Below are 24,502 nucleotides of genomic sequence, written 5' to 3'. Positions count from 1 at the left end.
GCGGGCTCAAACTTCGCGAAACGGCTATACCACGGTTTTTCAAAAAATATTAATTAAAAAATACTCCACGGGTTTTTTTCTATACCACGGTTTTTCCCACCCGATGACGTCATGCGTCATCACCAAGAGTCACTTCTCTCTCTCTTTCTCTCTCTTTCCTGTCATTCTCTGCTTCAATCATTTTCTCATTTCTCTTTTTTTTCTCGCTTTTTTCTATCATTTTTCTCTCTCTCTCTACCTTCCACTCTCCCCCCTCTTGCTCTCTCTCTCTCTCTCACTCTCTCCTTTCTATCTCGCTCTGTCTGTTGCTCTCTCTCTCTGTGAGAACGCCTGCCCCACCTCTCCTGCAGCCCCCTCGCTGACAGCTGGGACGAAAGCGCTCTCAGCTAAGGGCCTGCGAGAGGGGCGGGGCGGGCATTCTCAAAGCGCTCAGAGCGGCTAGCGGCCGAATGAGGAGGATGAGAAGCCGTAGCCGCCAGCGCTGCTACAGGAGGACCCGTGCCCCAAGAAAACTGGTGAGAGGGGCGGATTGGGCGGGCGGGGGTTAGCGGCGAGGGGGCAGGAGGCGCTGGGGGGGGCGAGGGCAGCCGACATTCAAAACAATCTTTGCCGGCCTCCACACTTTCGTCGCTCCCCACCCCCAACTTCAAGCCCGGCTCCTTGCGCGGCCTTGGAAAAGGGTGCGCGGAGGTAGTTTTTGGCTGTCCATAGCCAAAAATGGTGTTTTTACTTCCACGGAAATTCGACTTTCACGGGCAGTCTGGGAACGCAACCCCCGTGAAAATCGAGGGATCACTGTAATCCCTAAAATTAGAGAATTTTTCTAGCAGACCTCCCCACCTTGTCCCTCCACCCACAGCTCACGAATGAGCACATACTATCAGCATGGAGCAAGAGAGCCTCCTCTTCCTGGGTTTTACCTGGGTGGCGCCCAATCATGTTGCGTGCAATCCAGCAGCGTACCCACATACGTCTTATTCCTCCAGGTAACGTTCACCACCAGCATGCCTGTGAGGGGGAAGAAGAGGACTGTGAGTTAGATTTAGATTAGATTTATTGGATTTATATGCCGCCCCTCTCCGCAAACTCGGGGCGGCTCACAACAATAATAAAAAACAGTACATAATAAAAATCCAATGCCCACCAATCTAATTACAATTTAAAATTAGTAATTTCATAAAACAATCCCAATATATATATATAAAAACAGGCACACAGTCAATCAATCAACAAAACAACATGGGCAAGGGGGAGGTGTTTTAGTTCCCCCATGCCTGACGGCAGAGGTGGGTCTTAAGGAGTTTACGAAAGGCAGGGAGAGTGGGGGCAATCCTAATCTCAGGGGGGAGCTGGTTCCAGAGGGTCGGAGCCACCACAGAGAAGGCTCTTCCCCTGGGTCCCGCCAGACGACATTGTTTGATTGACGGGACCCGGAGAAGGCCAACTCTGTGGGACCGAACCGGTCGCTGGGATTCGTGCGGCAGGAGGCGGTCCCGAAGATAATCTGGTCCGGTGCCATGAAGGGCTTTATAGGTCATAACCAACACTTTGAATTGTGACCGGAAACTGATCGGCAACCAATGCAGACTGCGGAGTGTTGGAGTAATATGGGCATACTTAGAGAAGCCCATAATTGCTCTCGCAGCTGCATTCTGCACGATCTGGAGTTTCCAAACACTCTTCAAAGGTAGCCCCATGTAGAGAGCGTTACAGTAGTCGAGCCTCGAGTTCCCAGGTCTTGGGGGGGCAGAAACATTTCCCTATCTTTTCCCAGCGTTCTCAGCCACAATACAAAAATATCTCTGCCAAACAAGTCAGAACAAGTGTGGGCGGTGACTAAATTTCTATGTAGCTACTCAAATCTATTCTGTGTGGCTAAGTCAGCAGAAGAACTTAGACGGTATTTGCTTTGGGTTTCACTGCTACCACTTTCTTTCATGTAGGAAGATCCTCCCTGCTCTAAAAGCTACTGATTGCAAAAAACGACAGACCAGACTCGTGATGTTGTTGAGCTTGGCTAAACATAAAGAACACTTCTGCAATAATGTCAAGGAAATGGCAAGGATGCCATCACTCAGAAGCAATTTTGACTCAGGAAGCATTTTTGCCCATTGATGGGGGTAAGGTATATAGAGAGATATTTTTGATCAAGTCAAAAGCCAAGCTGGTTCAGCAATTTTTTCTCCACCAGGGTCAATCAAGTGCCTTTGGAAGCTTTTAGAACACAATTTGCAATAAAGCAACCATTCCCAGCCCTTAAGATAGTCACCATATCTATTAGTTGTAGTGAGTTTTGCAGATTTATTTGTCTGTTTGTTGGTTAGTTTAATTTGACTTCTATGCTGCCCAATCCCAAAAGACTCAGGGTGGCTTACAATAATATAAAAATACAAATACAGTGATACCTCATCTTACAAACGCCTCGTCATACAAACTTTTCGAGATACCAACCCGGGGTTTAAGATTTTTTTGCCTCTTCTTACAAACTATTTTCACCTTACAAACCCACCGCCGCCGCTGGGATGCCCCGCCTCTGGACTTCCGTTGCCAGCGAAGCGTCTGTTTTTGTGCTGCTGGGATTCCACTGAGGCTCCCCTCCATGGGAAACCCCACCTCTGGACTTCCGTGTTTTTGTGATGCTGCAGGGGAATCCCAGCAAGGGAATCCCAGCAGTGCAAAAACGGGCGCTTCGCTAAGCAACAGAAGTCCAGAGGTGGGGTTTCCCAGCGAGGGGAGCCTCAGTGAAATCGCAGCATCGCAAAAACACAGAGGTCCAGAGGTGGGGTTTCGAGGCAAAAGGGGTGAATTTTGGGCTTGCACGCATTAATCGCTTTTCCATTGATTCCTATGGGAAATATTGTTTCGTCTTACAAACTTTTCACCTTAAGAACCTTGTCCCGGAACCAATTAAGTTTGTAAGACAAGGTATCACTGTACAATAAAAAAAGAAGTCAAATATAAAGTCTGAAACTATAAAACCCTTATTAAAATCCACAGTTAAACAATCCAATCAGCAAACATGCATACCATTCACACAATTCGGCCATGATAGATGTCCATCCATGGCTCTCCAGACCTGCCGGCAAAGCCAGGTCTTCGCGGCCTTGCAGAGGGCCAGTAGGGTGGGAGCAGTACGGACATCGGGAGGGGGGGTGGCAAAAGAGAAGGTCCTCCCCCGCGGTCCCGCCAACCTGCATTGCTTTGTCGACGGGACCTGGAGGAGACCAACTCTATGTGCTCTTATTGGTCTCTGGGAGGTATGCGGCAGGAGAGGGTGGCGCAAACAGTCTGGCCCTGAGCCAGGTAGGGCTTTCTAGGGGATAACCAACACCTTGGGTTGTGCCCGGAGACTGATAGGAAGCCAGTGCAGCTCCTGGAGCGTAGGTGTTATATGGGTGTACCAGGGCACACCCATGACAGCTCGCGCGGCTGCATTCTGGACAATTTGGAGTCTCTGAACACTCTTCAAAAGTCGCCCCATGTAGAGCATATTGCAATAATCAAGATAGCTTTTCCTGGTACAGATTTCAATGATCACTTAGATCCGTGATGGCAAACCTATGGCGTATGTGCCACAGGAGGCACATGGAGCCATATCTGAGGTTTCCCTATGTTGGATCCAGTGCACATGTGTGCACAGGCCAGCTGATTTTCGGCCTTCTAGAGCAGTGTTTCCCAACCCTGGCAACTTAAAGATATCTGGACTTCAACTCCCAGAATTCCCCAGCCAGCATTCGCTGGCTGGGGAATTCTGGGAGTTGAAGTCCCAATATCTTCAACTTGCCAAGGTTGTTCTAGAGGGTGGGGGGAAGAAATCATTTTCACCTTCTCCAGGCTTCAGGGATGCCTCCTGAAGCCTGGGGAAGGTGAAAAACGACCCAACAGTCCAACCGGAAGTTTGTTTCCGAACTTCCGGTTGGGCCATTGGCTCCATTTTCCCACCCTCCACAGATTCTGGAGTCTGGGGAAAGGGAAAACGACTCCTGCCCAGCCCTCCGGAATGCGGAAAATCATCTGGAATCCAGTTTTCGCCATCCACAGGCTCCGGAGTCTTCATTGAGTGCATGTGTGGGAGAGCAGCACAAGGGGGTTGTGCGCATACATGGGGTGGGGCATTGCATTATGGGTTGTGCGCATGACCTTTTGGCACCAGAGTGGGGGGAAAAAGGTTCGCCATCACCTGCTACCCTGTTTCCCTGAAAATAAGACAGCGTCTTATATTAATTTTTGCTCCCAAAGATGAGCTACGTCTTATTTTCAGGGGATGTCTTTCCCCCCCCCAGTGAATTGTATCCTGTATCCTGCTGCAGCAAAAACGCATCCAAACACACAGCCGCATGTTGGATGTGTTTTAAATCTGATTGATGCAGCGTTTTAGGATACAATTTATGGACAGCAGGGTTATATATGTTCTGTTCGGGAATGCTGCAAAACGAAACGTCGCCTATGTCTTACTTCCGGGGGATGCCTTATATTATTTATTTATTTATTGGATTTGTATGCCGCCCCTCTCCGTGGACTCGGGGCGGCTAACAACAGTGACAAAAAACAGAATGTAAAAATCCAATACTACAACAGCTAAAAACCCTTGTTATAAAACCAATCATACATACAAACATACCATGCATAAATTGTAGAAGCCTAGGGGGATGGACTATCTTAATTCCCCCATGCCTGACGGCAGAGGTGGGTTTTGAGGAGCTTACGAATGGCAAGGAGGGTGGGGGCTATTCTGATCTCTGTGGGGAGTTGGTTCCAGAGGGCCGGGGCCGCCACAGAGAAGGCTCTTCCCCTGGGCCCAGCCAACCGACATTGTTTAGGCAATTCTACGAAACCTCTCCTATGTCTTACTTTCGGGGGTGACCTATTTTCCAGGAAACAGGGTATATGTTCTCCGGATTACTCTCCCAAGTTGTAGGGTAACCTCAGAATTGGAGACTCTAACCGACCCCTGATCCATAAATCATCAGTTTTTCAATCCTGATGTATTTAGATAATTATTTTCACGATCTTCTGGTGAAAGGCCTAATAGTTTGTGCAGTTCCGTAATTAGCTTATCGTTTTCTTGGATCAAAGTTAGGCTGTGTAAGTGTTCTCCTGCACGGCTCCGCTTCCATTCATTCGGCTCCTAGCAAGCTCCCTTCGCAGTGAGTCAAACCAGTTCTTCTTCCATGTAATATGATGATTAGTCCTGTTTACAGTAGACTACTTACATTCCTCTTGTGGTTTGCCATTCTGGGATAACTGCCTTTGGGGGTGGTGCTCTCGGCTGAAGTAGATCAGCAGAAGCTCCCTTGATTGTTAAGAGGAATAAGGATCGGGATAATGAGGGCGATAAAGCAACCTCCTTCTCTAAATGGGGTCCTATATAGTGATGGGTTCGGCAAGTTCGGACAAACTTTGTGCAAACTTCGGCCGAACCCGAACGGTTCGTGGCACCAAAGCTCCGCTCCCAACATCCCATCATTTTTTATTTTTATGGATTTTTAAAAAAAAATTTTTTTGTTTTTACGAAAAAGGACGCCGCAGCGGCGCTGCAACAAAGGGAGGTCCTTTCACATGAAAATAAAAACTTTTATTTTTACATGAAAAGACCTCCCTTTTCTTGCGGCGGTGCTGCAGCGTCCTTTTTCGTAAAAATATATATATTTTTTTAACATGAAAAGACCTCCCTTTGAAGGAGCTGGGGAATCTCTCCCACGAAGAGATTCCAGGGGTGGATCTTTGATGTCACGTGTACCGGCAGGTTGCTAAGGACGCCAAAGTGATCACTTCCTGGATTCCATGGAATCCAGGAAGTGATCACTTTGGCGTCCTTAGCAACCTGCCCATGTACGTGACGTCAAAGCTCCGCCCCCGGAATCTCTTTGTGGGATTCCCCAGCTCCTTTTGTGCCTCCCTCCCAGCCTCCAACCGGCTGACAGCTGCCCGGTGTTCGCCTTCCTCCGCCACCACCAGCGCCTGGCTCCTCCTCCTCTTCTCAGCAGAGGACAGCTTTTCGCAGTGTTCGGCACGAACGCCAAACTAAAGCACAAATTTCAAACAAAATTCGGGTTCGGGTCCTGCATGCCGAACACCACAAAATTCGGTATGGACCCGAATTGTGCGGGTTCGGTTCGCCCAACACTAGTCCTATATTCTTTTGGTGCAAGTCTACGAACATGGCACCTCATCTACTCTCTATATTGCCAAACTTTCCTAAATTACTGTTTGAAAATCAAAAGTCTCATAATGAAAGACAAAGGACCCAGCCACAAGTTCCCCAAACAAAAAAACCAAATACCGTACCCTCCATTGAGTCTTTCTTTACATTTTGTACTATATGTTAAGATCAATATACTGAAAACTAATTTTCTTCAGAGCAATGTATTATGAAATAAATACATCTGTTTACTAATGACAATCGTTTTACTTTTAGATGTTTGGTTTCTTTGGATGAAAAAATCTTCCAAGATATAGAAACTGATATTAGCATGAACGTTCTAATATTAGCCAGAAAAGTACAGAAAGGAAATAATATGAACCAGAACAATTTCCAGGAAACTAAAACAAAAGCAGGTTGAACCACATTTAAAATAAAACACAATTCTTTTCTTTAAATTAATATTACCGAGCAAAAGTTTTGTTTGTATGTATGTATGTATGTATGTATGTATGTATGTATGTATGTATGTATGTATTTATTTATTTATTTATTTATTTTTATTAGATTTGTATGCCGCCCCTCTCCGTAGACTCGGGGCAGCTAACAGCAATAATAATACAATGTAAACAAATCTAATATTTAAGTTAATTTAAAAAACCCCAATTTAAGAAACCAATCATACATACTGACATACCATGCATAAATTTTATAAGCCTAGGGGGAAGGGAAAGTCTCAATTCCCCTATGCCTGGCGACAGAGGTGGGTTTTAAGGAGCTTACGAAAGGCAAGGAGGGGGGGCGCACTCTGATATCTGGGGGGAGTTGGTTCCAAAGGGTCGGGGCCGCCATAGAGAAGGCTCTTCCCCTGGGTCCCGCCAAATGACATTGTTTAGTTAACGGGACCTGGAGAAGGCCAGCTCTGTATACTTTTAAATGTTTAGAAAATGTCTCTCTTCTCTCACCAAAAAGCACCGTGCTTTTTAAACTCACAGTCGTTGGTACATTAATAGGAAATTACTATGTCTGTTCAGAAGTTAATGATTTCCAGACCTCATTAGCCCAATAAGAGCGGCCGATTACCAGAAATGACAAGAAGGTTATCTCAACATGACTGTAGTTTAAGATTACGTTGCCACTGCTTCAGCTTCTATAGATATTTCATCCTGAAAAGCCTTGTAAGTTGCAAAAGTTCATTTTGCGGGATTGGACTGGTATGATAATGGAAAATTATTCCTTTGTCATAAAGCAAAGCACATGTGGATAAACACAATGAATGGTATTTGCACTTTAGGTAGAAAGCGAGCTGACACTATGCAATGTTGCAGGCTTTCAAGTGTGCTACGTAATACACATTGGGTGACTTTGGGCCAGTCACTTGCTCTGTGGCCCAATCTACCTCGCAAGATTGTTGTGAGGGAACACAGGAAGGAGTATTGTAATGTGTTCACCGCAGGGGTGGGTTCTGGTTTCTCCCACTGCTGATTCACTCAGGTGCGCACCACATGGGCGCACATACGTTGTGCTTTGTGAGCACATGCACAATACTAAAAATAGGATGGCGCTGCCAGCAGAACTGCTCGGGGGCATGGTAGGCCTGGGTCGCTGCTGGTTCTAACGACCCAGGCCGCCAAGTTACTATCGGTATCTTTAGAACCGGTCTGAACTGGGAGGAACCCACCTCTGGTTCACTCCCTTTACTGAAAGAGTAGTAGATGCTTGAAACAAACTTCCAGCAGACGTGGTTGGTAAATCCAGAGTCACTGAATTGAAACATGCCTGGGATATGAAACAAGACCAGGAAAGTCTTAATACCACTCTACTACGCCCTGGTCAGACCACACCTGGAGTACTGTGTTCAGTTCTGGTCACCACACTTCAAAAAAGACATTGAAACTCTGGAGAAGGTGCAGAAAAGAGCAACCAAAATGATCAGGGGTCTAGAAACCAAGACTTACGAAGAGAGACTGCGGGAACTGGGCATGGATAGCCTAGAGAAAAGGAGGGCCAGAGCGGACATGATAGCGGACAGGTATACGAGGGGTTGCCACAGAGAGGAGGGGATCACTTTATTCTCCAGGGCACCGGAGGGCCGGACGAGGAACAATGGCTGGAAGCTGACCAAGGAGAGATTCAACCTGGAAATAAGGAAGAACTTCCTGACGGTCAGAACGATCAACCAGTGGAACAACCTACCAGCGGACGTTGTGAACTCCAATACTCTGGACATTTTAAAGAGGAAATTGGACTGCCATTTGGCTGGGATGCTATAGGGTTCCTGCTTAGACAGGGGGTTGGACTTGATGACCCGCATGGTCCCTTCCAACTCTAACAATAGATAGATAGATAGATAGATAGATAGATAGATAGATAGATAGATAGATAGATAGATAGATAGATAGATAGATAGATAGATAGATAGATAGACAGACAAACCAACAAACCAAACACCTATCCATCCTAAGATAAAATACAGGAAATAGTATAAGGGCAGACTAGATGGACCAGGAGGTCTTTTTTGCCATCAATCTTCTATGTTTCTATGCCTTGAGTTATTTGTAAAAATAATAAAGGCGGGATAGAAGTAAGACAAAATAAATAAAATCCTCTCCAATAAAACTCTTAGGCAGGGTCACATTCGAGTTGTAATATAGCAGAGAAAACAGGGATATAAATTTGGATAATGGGCAGATGGACTTGGAGGCTTAAGTTCCATAATTCCAGGGTGGATTTGGGGATGTGGGGGAGAGAGACCAAGGGGGCAAATCTTATCTTTGCTCTGGAAGTGATTTAGAGGGAGGGAGGGAAGGAGATGAGCAGATTTCTCCCCCTCTCCGTTCATCTCGCCTTCTTCAGAGAGCTCCTCTTGCTGACTCCTAAGCGGTCAAGATGACCTTTCCCTCGTCCTAAGCACTCTCTCTCTCTCTCTCTCTCTCAGCCTGGGGAAGGGATCTCTCTTCCTGCAGGTGTCAGCATCAAGCAGGAGGCACCAGCCTTTCAAGGCAGGGCTCCTTTGTACAGTTCCACGCTCGCGCTCCGCGCACCGCTTTCCTGCAGAGCCTTACAAGTTAATTGTGTGGCAATGCGCCAGCAGCTGCTTCCATCTCAGCGCTGGCAGGTCAGATTAGGAAGGACGTCCTGGCAGCCTGCCCGCTGCCATGATCACAGGAGAAAGATGAAGAGCTCTGTAAAGCAGAGACCTCAGTGGCGGCTAAACTCACCACCACCCTCCTCCTCCTCCTTTTTCCTTTCGCCTGCTGCTCTGGCAACCAAACAAAGCACACGACTAATTGTAACTCCTGCCTGACACACCGTGTCCTAGATTTAACCTACCTCAATCAATCATGCACACACAGAGGTGGGGGGGGGGGGGGAGAGAAAGCCCTCCCAGCAAATAATATGAAATGGGAGGTGATTTGCAAAGCAGCCTTTTTAACCTGTCTGCCTGGGAAAAAACCACCACCTTCGCTGGAAACGAAAGCCGAGGGGGGAGAAGGGAAAGGACCGTTCGTTTCGTGCAAGCTCTCTCGCGTAGCATTTCGGGGCCAGCGATGACTGCTACATTCACAGCTTGTTTAAAAGCCACTAACGTATTACAGTATTATGAATCAGATTTATTTTATTTATTAATCAGATTTGTATGCCGCCCCTCTCCGCAGACTCGGGGCGGCTAACAGCAATAATAATACAATGTAAACAAACCTAATATTTAAGTTAATTTAAAACCCCAATTTAGAAACCAATCATACAAACTAACATACCATGCATACATTTTATAAGCTTTAAGGGGAGGGAAAGTCTCAGTTCCCCCATGCCTGACGACAGAGGTGGGTTTTAAGGAGCTTACGAAAGGCGAGGAGGGTGGGGGCAACTCTGATATCTGGGGGGAGTTGGTTCCAAAGGGTTGGGGCCGCCACAGAGAAGGCTCTTCCCCTGGGTCCCGCCAAACGGCATTGTTTAGTTGACGGGACCCGGAGAAGGCCAACTCTGTGGGACCTAACTGGTCGCTGGGATTTGTGCGGCAGAAGGCGATCCTGGAGATATTCTGGTCCGGTGCCATGAAGGGCTTTATAGGTCATAACCAACACTTTGAATTGTGACCAGAAATTGATCGGCAACCAATGCAGACTGCGGAGTGTTGGTGTAACATGGGCATATTTGTGAAAGCCCATGATTGCTCTCGCAGCTGCATTCTGCACGATCTGAAGTTTCCGAACACTTTTCAAAGGTAGCCCCATGTAGAGAGCGTTACAGTAGTCGAGCCTCGAGGTGATGAGGGCGTCAGTGACTGTGAGCAGTGACTCCCGGTCCAAATAACTGCTTTTAAAGAGAAATTAGTAAGGCAATACAAGTTTAATAACTTGATTTTAATAGGGCCAAAGGTAGAAGAACTGTTACCCCTTAAAAACCATCCAGTACTTCAGCTACTGAGCCAAAATTATTTTGTGTTGGTACAGGCTGGTTTGGTCACTTTCCAACTCTGCAGCCATTTTATCACTGGCCAACTCAGAGAGAGAGAGAAGACTAGACCCATACGGCCTTTCCAAACTCAAAATGTTCTGCTTTCCTATATTATTTAGATGACATAGCTGTAAACCGGGAATTGATGTGATGTCTAGCTATGATCTTCCAAACAGAATGTCCCAACCCTAGAAGTTTTTAAGCAGATGTTGGATAACCATCTGCCTGGAGTATTGTAGGATTTTCTGCCTAATCAGGGGCTAGAAGACCTCCAAGGTCCCTTTCATCTCTGTTATTATTATTATTATTATTATTATTATTATTATTATTATCATCATTAATATTATCATTATTATCATTATCATTATCATTATCATTATTATTATTATTATTATTATTATTAACAGCCACTTCTCTTAGGAGAATTAATTTCTCCAAAATTCAAGGGATCATTTTATTGGGAAAAAAACCTTTTCCTTTCCAAAGACGGGCTACAAGAATGGTGGAAGGTCTTAAGCATAAAACGTTATCAGGAAAGACTTAATGAACTCAATCTGTATAGTCTGGAGGACAGAAGGGAAAGGGGGGACACGATCGAAACATTTAAATATATTAAAGGGTTAAATAAGGTCCAGGAGGGAAGTGTTTTTAATAGGAAAGTGAACACAAGAACAAGGGGACACAATCTGAAGTTAGTTGGGGGAAAGATCAAAAGCAACATGAGAAAATATTATTTTACTGAAAGAGTAGTAGATCCTTGGAACAAACTTCCAGCAGACGTGGTAGATAAATCCACAGTAACTGAATTTAAACATGCCTGGGATAAACATATATCCATTGTAAGATAAAATACAGAAAATAGTATAAGGGCAGACTAGATGGACCATGAGGTCTTTTTCTGCCGTCAGACTTCTATGTTTCTATGTTTCACCTCGGGCTTCCGTTTGTGACCTTGTGACTGCAAACGAAAACCAGAGAGCCTTAATGAACCAATCCCACTTTGTCAATATTAGTTCAATGGGCTTACACTTACTTTTTATTTAAAGGGAAAACATTTGCCCTCTCATATAACTCACATTCTTTTGTTTTCTTTTAAGTTCAGATTTCACCTGTTTTGTTTCAACCATGGTACTTTTGTTGTGCATTGCCAGCCTAAGAGTTCAAATTATTTTTTTTACAGCATCTGGCTCTGAATACATGAACATTGTTTATTCAACTTCAGTACTGGACTAGATGATTCCTTCTTCCTCTTAAATGTTTTTTTTAATAGCCACAAGTCTCTAGTGCTACAAAGAGAAACAGAAGTGTAGGAAATGTTGTTCTTTCTTTTTATTAAGTATTCTCTTTCAGAAATTTCAGCTTCCCACTGCCTATTTTATTTATTTATTTTATTTATTTTATTACTTAGATTTGTATGCCGCCCCTCTCCGAAGACTCGGGGCGGCTCACAACACGTGGAAACAAATCATAAATAATTTGACAAATTTAAAAATATTTAAAGATTTAAAACATTGAATGCTACAGGAGGTTGGGAACATGGATTTTATTTATCTATCTATCTATCTATCTATCTATCTATCTATCTATCATCTATCTATCTACCTACCTACCTATCTATAAATTAATTAAATATTAGATTTGTTACATTGTATCATTATTGCTGTGAGCCGCCCCGAGTCTGCGGAGAGGGGCGGCATACAAATCTGATAAATAAATAAATAAATAAATAAATAAATAAATAAAACCTATCTATCTATCTATCTATCTATCTATCTATCTATCTATCTATCTATCTATCATCTATCTATGATCTATCTATCTATCTATCTATCTATCTATCATCTATCTATCTATCATCTATCTATCTATCTATCTATCATCTATCTATCTATCTATCTATCTATCTATCATCTATCATCTATCATCTATCATCTACCTACCTACCTACCTACCTACCTATCTATCTATCTATCTATTGGATTTGTATGCCGCCCCTCTCCGGAGACTCGGGGCGGCTCACAGCAATAATAAGACAGCGTACAATAATAATCCAATACTAAAAACGATTAAAAACCCATTAATATAAAAACCAAACATACATACAGACATACCATACACAAAATTGTAAAATTTAATAGAAAAGATAGCACAACAGCTTCAACAGTGGCTACTGATGCTTTCAAATTGGCACAAACTCTGTAATTTGTACACCACCAGAGCTCTGGCGCTAAGTTTCAGCTCTCGGGGCAGAATTTAATTATGCGAAATTCAAAGAGCTGGCCTGCTATAAGCTTACAATGGCAACAGCCTCCCTCTCCTTTTCTTTCCGCTGGGGACTTGACGGAGCCGCCTGCCCTCTTTCAGAGAAAATGTATACCTCTCAAAACAAAATAAAGAGGGGGGGGGGACTACAGAAAGAAATATTGCAACCCAAAGTGCTTCTCATCCACCGGATAAAAGGGAAGGCGAGAGAGATTTGGAGGAAGATGCTTCTGATGGTTCCTTTGTGCAGCAGCTGCTGTTGCCATGCAGTGAACCTTGTTGCTATGAAGATCTGTGTGTCAGACAATGGGCTTTTTTCCCCCTTCTTAACTGCGAGCCCCACTGCTATTGGCTGAGACATTTCCCAGGTGAGCGGCAATGGTACTTCCAGCCTCGGATGCTGAAGGTGGCTGAAACGGGCTTGCCTCCCACCTGGAGCAGGTCTGCGGCCATTAAAGCCCCTCCTCTTCCATTACTGGCTCCGCTCCAGATGGCATCCATCACAATTAAAGAGGAAATGGGAACCAGGCGGCTGGCAAGGCCGCGAGTGGAGGGCTGCAGTTTGGCTATAATTAAATCCATTAATGATCTCAGCAGATCAGAATGGCACGTAACAGAATTAGAGGAACGGCTACGATCGCCATCTTAAACGTCTTGGCAATATCCTTGCTATTATTCAGCGTAATAATGCATTTCTGCAGGGGGCAGGGGAACAGAACAAGCAGTACTGTACTGGGAAGTCTGTTTACTCAGCGAAAAGAGCAGGTGGCCATGAAAAAGCTCTCTACGGAGCTGCAAGGACGAGTGATACAACTCGCACAGAGGTCAATAATTTCAGAAGAGGCAAATTTAGCCGTTAAGAACTCTGAACCGGTTATTGTTTATGCCCATAGGAAACATTTTTTATTATTATTTATTGGATTTGTATGCCGCCCCTCTCCGCAGACTCGGGGCGGCTAACAAAAGTGGTAAAACAACATGAACAATCCAATTAATAAAAACAACTAAAAACCCCTTATTATAAAAAACCCCAAACATACCATGCATAACTTGTAGTAGCCTAGGGGGAAAGGATAACTTAACTCCCCCATGCCTGGCGACAAAGGTGGGTCTTAAGTAATTTGCGAAAGACAAGGAGGGTGGGGGCTGTTCTAATCTCTGGGGGGAGTTGGTTCCAGAGGGCCGGGGCCGCCACAGAGAAGGCTCTTCCCCTGGGGCCCACCAAACGACATTGTTTGGTCGACGGGACCCGGAGAAGGCCAACTCTGTGGGACCTTATCGGCCGCTGAGATTTGTGCGGTAGAAGGCGGTTCCGGATGTATTCTGGCCCAATGCCATGTCGGGCTTTAAAGGTCATTTCCAACTCCTTTGCCCTTCTGCGTGACCAGGAGGTCCTTTAGGGCTCCATTAAGGCAAAAGGGGACAAACGTCTTAGTTAACTGACTTGCAATCCGTTCAAATGCAAAAGTTCTCATTTATCAATGAAACTACATGTTTAATTATACCGGAAACTGTGGCTTCAGCAAAACTTACAAATGAAGTCTTTAGTGCTGAAAATGAACCTCGTGTCTAATGTCATGTGTGAACTAAGTTGCTGGGTAAGAAACCCAACCATGCAAACAATGACATTAAAAATGTTCACTTTGCTGCGCAAACTTTGACGCTGTTAGTGTGTGCAATGGGTTGATATTCCTGGAGGGGTCTGTAATATGGTAAATGATTTAGCTTATCTAGTTAAATGGTCAAAGCAATGGAAACTGCAGTTTAATGTTTCCAAATGTAAAATAATGCACTTGGGGAAAAGGAATCCTCAATCTGAGTATTGCATTGGCAGTTCGGTGTTAGCAAAAACTTCAGAAGAGGAGGATTTAGGGGTAGTGATTTCTGACAGTCTCAAAATGGGTGAGCAGTGTGGTCGGGTGGTAGGAAAAGCAAGTAGGATGCTTGGCTGCATAGCTAGAGGTATAACAAGCAGGAAGAGGGAGATTGTGATCCCCTTATATAGAGCGCTGGTGAGACCACATTTGGAATAGTACTGTGTTCAGTTCTGGAGACCTCACCTACAAAAAGATATTGACAAAATTGAACGGGTCCAAAGATGGGCTACAAGAATGGTGGAAGGTCTTAAGCATAAAACGTATCAGGAAAGACTTCATGAACTCAATCTGTATAGTCTGGAGGACAGAAGGAAAAGGGGGGACATGATCGAAACATTTAAATATATTAAAGGGTTAAATAAGGTCCAGGAGGGAAGTGTTTTTAATAGGAAAGTGAACACAAGAACAAGGGGACACAATCTGAAGTTAGTTGGGGGAAAGATCAAAAGCAACATGAGAAAATATTATTTTACTGAGAGAGTAGTAGATCCTTGGAACAAACTCCCAGCAGACGTGGTTGGTAAATCCACAGTAACTGAATTTAAACATGCCTGGGATAAACATATATCCATTGTAAGATAAAATACAGGAAATAGTACAAGGGCAGACTAGATGGACCATGAGGTCTTTTTCTGCCGTCAGTCTTCTATGTTTCTATGTTTCTATGTTAGTGGTACTTGGCATCACAAGGATTGTAGAGAAAGAGAAGCAGGATTTTTTTTAAAAAAAAATCTTCCACTTGCTCATCTAAAAGGGACTTGCTCGCCACAAACAGCAAAAGTAAACAATCTGTGTTCTGGCTTGCCGTCATATATCATATAGGAGAAGCGCTAACTGTAAATCTTCACCTGAAATCCAAGTACCATGGTAAATTAGGCAGCCAATGTCTTGCCCAATACACAGTTGGAAAGAGTTTAAAACAGATCCACATCGTTCAAAGACTAACATTATTTTTCTGTAAGGAAGAACCACGGCACAGCTGGAGCGATGTGGCAGGCAAGAACTCTGCACGTTTACAAGGAGTGCAGGCTAAAAATAGTTAAGCTGCAGGAATCACAGAATAACCTCCAGGCAAGATCTGAAATTATGGCTGTTCTAGAAAAGGGTAATTCTGCAAACGCATTAGGAGATAGTAACAAGCAGGAAGGCTTGAGTATCATCTCATTTGCTCCCTGGAGTAGTTTTCTCTGAAACTTGGGCAATGTGCTCAGATCCTGATCAATACACAAACCTCCTTGACAATTTCTGCTGCGACCAGTTAGGTCCCACAGAGTGGGCCTTCTCCGGGGCCCGTCAACTAAACAATGTCGCCCAGGGGAAGAGCCTTCTCTGTGGCGGCCCCGGCCCTCTGGAACCAACTCCCCCCGGAGATTATTTATTTTGTTTATTTATTTATTGGATTTGTATGCCGCCGTATGCTCTCCGTAGACTCGGGGCGACTAACAACAGTGGTAAAAACAACATGCGACAATCCAATACTAAAGCAGCTAAAAACCCTTATTTTAAAACCAATCATACATACAAACATACCATGCATAAACTGTAGAGGCCCAGGGGGAAATAATATCTTAGTCCCCCCATGCCTGACGACAGAGGTGGGTTTTAAGAAGCTTACGAAAGGCAAGAAGGGTGGGGGCTATTCTAATCTCTGGGGGGGAGTTGGTTCCAGAGGGCCAGGGCCGCCACAGAGAAGGCTCTTCCCCTGGGTCCCGCCAAGCGACATTGTTTAGTTGATGGGACCCGGAGAAGGCCCACTCTGTGGGACCTAATTGGTCGCTGGGATTCGTGCGGCAGAAGGCGGTCCCGGAGATAACCTGGCCCAGTGCCATGAAGGGCTTTATAGAATTGCCCCCACCCTCCTCGCCTTTCGTAAGCTCCTCAAAACCCACCTCTGCCGTCAGGCATGGGGGAACTGAGATACTGTTTCCCCCTAGGCCTTTACAATTTATGCATGGTATGTTTGTTTGTAGGTATGATTGGTTTTAAAATAAGGGGTTTTTTAGTTGTTTTCGTATTGGATTTACATGCTGTTTTTATCATTGCTGTTAGCTGCCCCGAGTCTACGGAGAGGGGTGGCATACAAATCAAATAAATAAATGAATGAATGAATGAATGAATGAATAAATAAATAAATAAATTTCAGGATTTCAGCTAGGGTGATAGAGCTTGGCTTTATTAGGATATAGGCACCAGTTCAAAACCTGACCAATTTTACAATCTTCCTCTCATCGACAGCCAAGGAATCAATATTTGGAACTGCCATTAACAACAAATTGTTAACACTTTAATTCAACTTGATATCTAACAGAGCTATCAAAGAACTATCACCTATTCATTAGAATGTTTTTAAGTTATCTAGGAAAAGAAAATGATCAGTGGAAAACCAAATATACCCGAGATGACAAAACTGAGTGGTGTTTTTTTCCCCCTGATCTTTAATCAGTCAGCTTCTTACACAAGCTCCTGGAGATACAAGTGTGAGCGCCAAGTAAGTTTGGAAAGAACATTTGTCAGCGTGTCTTTGTCTTCCCAAATTATAACCTCTCAGGATCTGTCAATTCCACTCTGACTGGCATCACATCAAAATGGATCAGGAACAGCCAAGGATATGCGTTCTGCATCTCCGCAAGACGCTTCTTTGTATCATTCTCTCCAAAGATAATTGACTACCTCCCAATTGTTACTGGCTCCTTGCCAAGGCAAATCATACCTCTACGGAAGCTTCAAAAGGGGTAGCGGCATTAATCTCTCGCAGCAAAAGCAACAACAACAGCAAAGGAGTTTCGTGGCACAGTGGTACCTCGTGATACGAACCCCTCGTGATACGAATCCGGGGTTCGGAAATTTTTTGCCTCTTCTTACAAACTTTTTTCAGCTTACAAACCCACCGCAGATCGCAAAATGGCGCTCCGCTGGGTGTCGACGCCCAGCTGTCACCTTTTAAAACAGCCGGGGGGCTTCTCGGCGTTCTCCCGAACCCGAACTTTTCGGGTTCAGGAGGCCGCCGAGAAGCACCGCCGCCCGGCTGTCACCTTCTGAAACAGCCGGGGGGCTTCTTGGCATTCTCTCGAACGCCGAACCCGGAAGTTCGAGTTCAGGTTCCAGAGGCCGCCAAGAAGCGCCCCGCTGTTTCAGAAGGTTACAGCCGGGTGGCGGAGCGCCGTTTTTGTGATCGGTGACGGCGTTTTCGGCCAATCTGGAGGCTAGAAAGGAGGTGGGGAATTCCAATAGGGAATTCCATGGGCGGAGCTTTGACATCACGAAGATGTCCGACCGCTCAAAAGTTTCTCTCCCAATTTAGAATATTTGCACATACCCTGTTCCCCCGAAAATAAGACAGCGTCTTATATTAATGTTTGCTCCCAAAGATGTGCTATGTCTTATTTTCAGGGGATGTCTTATTTTTTTTTCAATGAAGAAGAATTCACTTTTATTGCTGAACAAAAAAAAAAAAAGAACACTTATTATATACTGTACACAGAAACCAGCATAACCAGACAAACTGTGAATCCTATTAAGAATTTCTTACTGCTACCGTACCATTATTTCCATGTACAGCAATTATACTTTATTCAAATATATGTTATATATGTTCTGTTCAGAAATGCTGCGAAACGAAATGTCTCCTATGTCTTACTTTTGGGGGATGCCTTGTATTAGGCAATTCTACAAAACCTCTCCTAGGTCTTACTTTCGGGGGCGACTTATTTTGGGGAAAACAGGGTATTACCAACATTTTACACTGCGTTCAGAGGTGCAAACCTTAAAAGAGTTTAATGGCTGGAAAAGATGGCTTTATTATTATTATTATTATTATTATTATTATTATTATTATTATTATTATAATATTATTATTATTATTATTATTATTATTATTATTATTTAAAATTGGATTTGTATACCGCCCCTCTCCGCAGACTCGGGGCGGCTAACAACAGTGGTAAAACAACATGAACAATCCAATTAATAAAAACATCTAAAAAACCCTTATAAAAAAAACCAAACATACATACAAACATACCATGCATAACTTGTAGTAGCCTAGGGGGAAAGGATAACTTAACTCCCCCATGCCTGGCAACAAAGGTGGGTCTTAAGTAACTTGCAAAAGACAAGGAGGGTGGGGGCCGTTCTAATCTCTGGGGGGAGTTGGTTCCAGAGGGCCGGGGCCACCACAGAGAAGGCTCTTCCCCTAGGGCCCGCCAAACGACATTGTTTGGTCGACGGGACCCGGAGAAGGCCAACTCTGTGGGACCTTATCGGCCGCTGGGATTCGTGCGGTAGAAGGCGGTTCCGGATGTATTCTGGCCCAATGCCATGTAGGGCTTTAAGTCATTACCAACACTTTGAATTGTGACCGGAAACCGATCGGCAGCCAGTGCAGGCCGCGGAGTGTTGCAGAAACGTAGGCGAATCTAGGAAGCCCCACGATGGCTCTCGCGGCCGCATTCTGCACGATCTGAAGTTTCCGAACACTTTTCAAAGGTAGCCCCATGTAGAGAGCGTTGCAGTTAGAAAAGGCAAGCCTTTAAAACAAAGAACAGATTCATGAAGCTTCCCATCAATGCCTTCGTCTTTTGGACTCTGGAACACAGAACCATTGTATTCCTGTACAAACGTGCAAAGCTGCAAATGACAGGGGTGGATATGATCTGCTACATTGCATTGATCAAGTGACCAGCACTGGTCTAAAACAAGTATGCTGAAAGGACACTTACCGTCTTCTGTCTCCTGCCACACGATGCCTTCCAGATTAACGCTGGTGCCAGGTTCACAGGGGCCCAGGCACTCTGGCTCAGTAGCTAGCGCCACGTCGCAGGTGTTCACCCCTACAGAGCGAGTGCGTACCATTATCTGTTCACACGGTGACGAGATATCACTGTTAACAACAGGGACAAGTAGATGCAGTGGTAGCACTGCAGGGGTGGACACGGGAGACTCCATCTGGAAAGACAGAAAATGAAGCAGTCACAACTGAGGCATAGCAACCCTTGAGGGGTCCCGGGGTCCCACCGCCCAAACTGGGGCTCTTTCACAAGTCCTACACTTGACCTTACCTTCACGAATGACTGTAGTACTTATCTAGCATATTTATCAGTGAAGAACAAACAGGGGTGACTTTAAACAGCTGTGGCGTTGCTGGCTGGGGAATTCTGGGAGTTGAAGTCTGCAAGTCTTAAAGGTTGGACACTGCTACCCTAGACCAGTGTTTCCCAACCTTGGCAACTTGAAGATATTTGGACTTCAACTCCCAGAATTCCCCATTTGCTGGCTGGGGAATTCTGGGAATTGAAGTCCAGATATCTTCAAATTGCCAAGGTTGGGAAACACTGCCCTAGACAGTCTAACTTGGCCATTTTGACTAGCTATGGAAAAAGCTTTAACCTTTCGCCAAGAACACCTCCTTTCAGTTCTGTGAGACAACTATATCCATTCTCCAGCACTTGCCTCTGTGTTGTGCTGCCAAACCAAAGGATATTCATTTGGAGAGAGAGAGAAAAAATCTAGGCAGACAAGTTTGTTTACGTTGCTTAAAACATTTATAGAGCTGCCCAATTCTGGGCAGGTCCCAATGAAAATGATCCGTGCAAGTTTATGCCTGAGTTGTGTCACTTTAGACTTGGGATAGGATTTAAATATGAAACAAATGTTCCTTCTTGATAGTAGGATTCTCACACCCAGCAAATCAGCCTCATAAACATATACAACTTTCTCCTTGACCTTCTAAGCCAGGGGTGTCAAACTCAAGGCCCGTGGGCTGAATCTGCCCCGTGGTGTACTTAGACCTGGCCTGTAGGACTGCCCTGGAAATAGTGAAGGACCAGCCTCTGGTGCCTCTGCCAGTGAAAATGGAGCTTTGTTTTCGCTGGCAGAGGGTTGGAGGAGGCCGTCGCGGCTGAAACGGAGTCCAGGAAAGCCGCGCATGGCCCTCTGGGCTCCATTTTCAGCCGTGACAGCCTCCTGCAGTCCCCCGCCAGCGAAAACAAAGCTCCATTTTCACTGGTAGAGGGCTGCAGGGGAATCTCCACGCCGGCCCTGCCCAGGCCATTACAGGGCCCTCAGACATGAGTGACATCAAAATGACCACACATACCCCACCCTTCCTGAGGTCAAACACAACCTTGATGCAACCCTGCCCGAGATTGTCCATCTCAAAGCCTCTGTCTGGTGAAAGGAAAGGCGCTTGATGCCTGCCATCAAGTGTCCATATTGTTATTCCCCCAATCCAGGAACTGAGCTGCTGCCTATAGCAAAGCCCTCTCCCTCTCCCAATTTAAGCCTCCACCAGAGAAAGTTAATAGATTTCTAAGCTGAAACACGAGCTGCAGTGTAAGAAAGCTGGCTGCTCACCCAGAGCGCACTCCTTCCATAAAACAAGGCTTCCAACTTGGCTATTGTTGTCTCGCGCATCATCTGCTAATTCGAGAACTCCATGACATGTCACTCTGCGGTTAAGTGATGGTCTGAGTGCCTTTTGGTTAAGTGCAGAAACATTCCAGCCAGGGAGATAAAGCATTCAAGATGTCTCTCTGGGAAAGCTGCCCGCTTGCTATACAGATTGGGAGCTTGGCTTTTTTCGGTTTCGCGTGGAGCCCAAAGCTCGCCCCCTTTGCCAAAAGATAACCTGCACCCTCTTCCCCGCGAGTATTGGGGACCATAAAACCAGAGGTTATTTATGGAACATGACTGCCAGCAGCCACACACACTCTCATTCAAGCTAATTCTGCTTTTGAACGGCTGCCAGATCCTTGGTTGCTGCAAATTGTCTCTCTCTCTCACACACATACACACAGAGCTAGCACTGTCTTTTTATGAAGCAATTAAACACAGTGAAATGGAGCAAGTTGAATCTTGCGTGCTCAGTGTTGCCTGTCCAGAACATCAGAAAAGCATCGTGTGCATTTCCCCCACCCCCTTCTTCTTGCAAACATTTCCGAGGAGGGGAAAGGGTTGCAGCCCTGATTTATGAAACCGCTTCAACTGACAGGTACACAGCCATGCCGAGAAGATGGTAGAATTATCTTAAAGCCCGCCAGGGCCTCTGCTGGACCAGGAAGAGGGGAAAACGCTGGTATTTATCCTTCAGTGCACACCATCTCATTAAATCTCTCCCATCGCATAAGCAATAACTGAGGGAAACAGCTGTCTACCCTCTGGCAAGGTTCGGTGCCCAAGAATGTAGGCACTGCTGAGTTCTGGGAATGGATTTTCACTTCCAGTCAAGTTAAAACAGCAGGGGAGGGGGGAAATCACCCAGAGTGTCACTTGCCTGCTTGCCTGCATTAGGTTCTTTCTCCTCTGTGTACTTGTTTGCCCTGGACAGCTAGCCAAACAAAGCCGATCTTATCTGATCAACGTTTAATACTGTCTGCCTTTTTAATCTGTAGTGATCGAGCTGGCGATGTTTGTCCAGGCAGATAACAGAAGCTATACCCAGGGTTTTTGTTTTTTTCCCCCCAAGGGCAGTAAGCCATCCCTCAGATTTGCAAGCTCCCTGACGTAAGCCCCTATTTGCAAGGCGACCACATTCTTAGCATAACGCAAATCTCTCCCTCTCTCTCTCCTTGAGTTGGTCTGTGTGCATTTGTGTACATAAGGAGTGGAGTAAGTTACATTTTGCCGAACAGGATTCCTTGACCCTGTTGAATACCCTTGTGGAGGCATGTTGATGTGTTTAGCTTTCTGCTCCAGGAATGAAGGATAAAACACGCTGTTGACCTGTTCTCAGCTAAGCAAAATTCTAGGCACTCCCAGCATGAAAAACAAGAGCTGCCAGACCCTTCACCCAAGTCAGAACACATGTTTGTTTGTTTGTTTGTTTAGTCCAATACACAATGAGGGTTTTAGTGGGTATATATCTATATACACCTAGTAAAATACATGATGAAGGTTATAGAGGAGATACTCATAGTAAAATATATTAGCAAATACTTCAAAAGAAAAGGATTTAGGGGTAGTGATTTCTGACAGTCTCAAAATGGGTGAACAGTGCAGTCAGGCGGTAGGGAAAGCAAGTAGGATGCTTGGCTGCTTAGCTAGAGGTATAACAAGCAGGAAGAGGGAGATTATGATCCCGCTATATAGAATGCTCGTGAGACCACATTTGGAATCCTGTGTTCAGTTCTGGAGACCTCACCTACAAAAAGATATTGACAAAATTGAACGGGTCCAAAGACGGGCTACAAGAATGGTTGAAGGTGTTAAGCATAAAACGTATCAGGAAAGACTTCATGAACTCAATCTGTATAGTCTGGAGGACAGAAGGAAAAGGGGGGACATGATCGAAACATTTAAATATATTAAAGGGTTAAATAAGGTCCAGGAGGGAAGTGTTTTTAATAGGAAAGTGAACACAAGAACAAGGGGACACAATCTGAAGTTAGTTGGGGGAAAGATCAAAAGCAACATGAGAAAATATTATTTTACTGAAAGAGTAGTAGATCCTTGGAACAAACTTCCAGCAGACGTGGTAAATAAATCCACAGTAACTGAATTTAAACATGCCTGGGATAAACATATATCCATCCTAAGATAAAATACAGAAAATAGTATAAGGGCAGACGAGATGGACCATGAGGTCTTTTTCTGCCATCAGACTTCTATGTTTCTATGTTTCTATATCTAAGAAATAATAGAAAAGAAGATAAAGTAATAGAACATATCAATGAAAGAATAGAAGAAGAGATATAGCAATAGAAGAAAGGAATAGGAGATATAGGAGAGCAATAGGACAGGGGACGGAAGGCACTCTAGTGCACTTGTACTCGCCCCTTACTGACCTCTTAGGAATCTGGATAGGTCAACGGTGGATAATCTAAGGGTAAAGTGTTGGGGGTTTGGGGATGACACTATGGAGTCCGGTAATGAGTTCCACGCTTCGACAACTCGGTTACTGAAGTCATATTTTTTACAGTCAAGTTTGGAGCAGTTAATATTAAGTTTAAATCTGTGGTGTGCTCTTGTGTTGTTGTGGTTGAAGCTGAAGTAGTCGCCGACAGGCAGGACGTTGCAGCACATGATCTTGTGGGCAATACTTAGATCTTGTTTAAGGTGTCTTAGTTCTAGGCTTTCTAGGCCCAGGATTGAAAGTCTAGTCTCGTAGGGCATTCTGTTTCGAGTGGAGGAGTGAAGGGCTCTTCTGGTGAAGTATCTTTGGACATTTTCAAGAGTGTTAATGTCTGAGATGCAGTAGCAGACATTTATTGGATTTGTATGCCGCCCCTCTCCGGAGACTCGGGGCGGCTAGCAGCAACAATAAAGCAGTGTACAATAGTAGTCTGATGTTAGAAATAATTAAAAGCCCATTAATATAAAAAAACCCAAACATACATACATACATACCATGCATAGAATTGTAAAGGCCTAGGGGGAAGAGGGTCTCAATTCCCCCATGCCTGACGGCAGAGGTGGGTTTTAAGCAGCTTACGAAAGGCAAGGAGGGTGGGGGCAATTCTAATCTTTGGGGGGGGTTGGTTCCAGAGGGCCGGGGCCACCACAGAGAAGGCTCTTCCCCTGGGTCCCGCCAAGCGACATTCTTTAGTTGATGGGACCCGGAGAAGATCCACTCTGTGGGTCGCTGGGATTCGTGTGGCAGAAGGCGGTCCCAGAGATAATCTGGTCCGGTGCCATGAAGGGCTTTATAGGTCATAACCAACACTTTGAATTGTGACCGGAAACTGATCGGCAACCAATGCAGACTGCGGAGTGTTGGTGTAACATGGGCATATTTGGGGAAGCCCATGATTGCTCTCGCAGCTGC

General features: G+C 44.9%; 1 protein-coding gene across 2 annotated transcripts in view; it reads right to left on the bottom strand.

The window, feature by feature from the left end:
- Positions 1-24,502, bottom strand: part of ZNF609 (zinc finger protein 609) — a 112,830-nt gene that overhangs the window by 16,191 nt on the left and 72,137 nt on the right. For both annotated transcript variants that reach the window (XM_070762685.1, XM_070762686.1), the window contains exons 3-4: positions 19,461-19,686; positions 921-1,008 (exon numbers count right to left, since the gene is read on the bottom strand). In XM_070762685.1, the coding sequence (XP_070618786.1) occupies positions 921-1,008; positions 19,461-19,686 (314 nt within the window). The remainder of the gene's footprint in view (positions 1-920; positions 1,009-19,460; positions 19,687-24,502) is intronic.

Source organism: Erythrolamprus reginae, chromosome 10 (genome assembly GCF_031021105.1).
Source record: "Erythrolamprus reginae isolate rEryReg1 chromosome 10, rEryReg1.hap1, whole genome shotgun sequence".
Lineage (NCBI taxonomy): Eukaryota > Metazoa > Chordata > Lepidosauria > Squamata > Dipsadidae > Erythrolamprus > Erythrolamprus reginae.
Note: the sequence above shows the minus strand (reverse complement) of the source record. Positions and strands in the feature narration are given on the sequence as shown.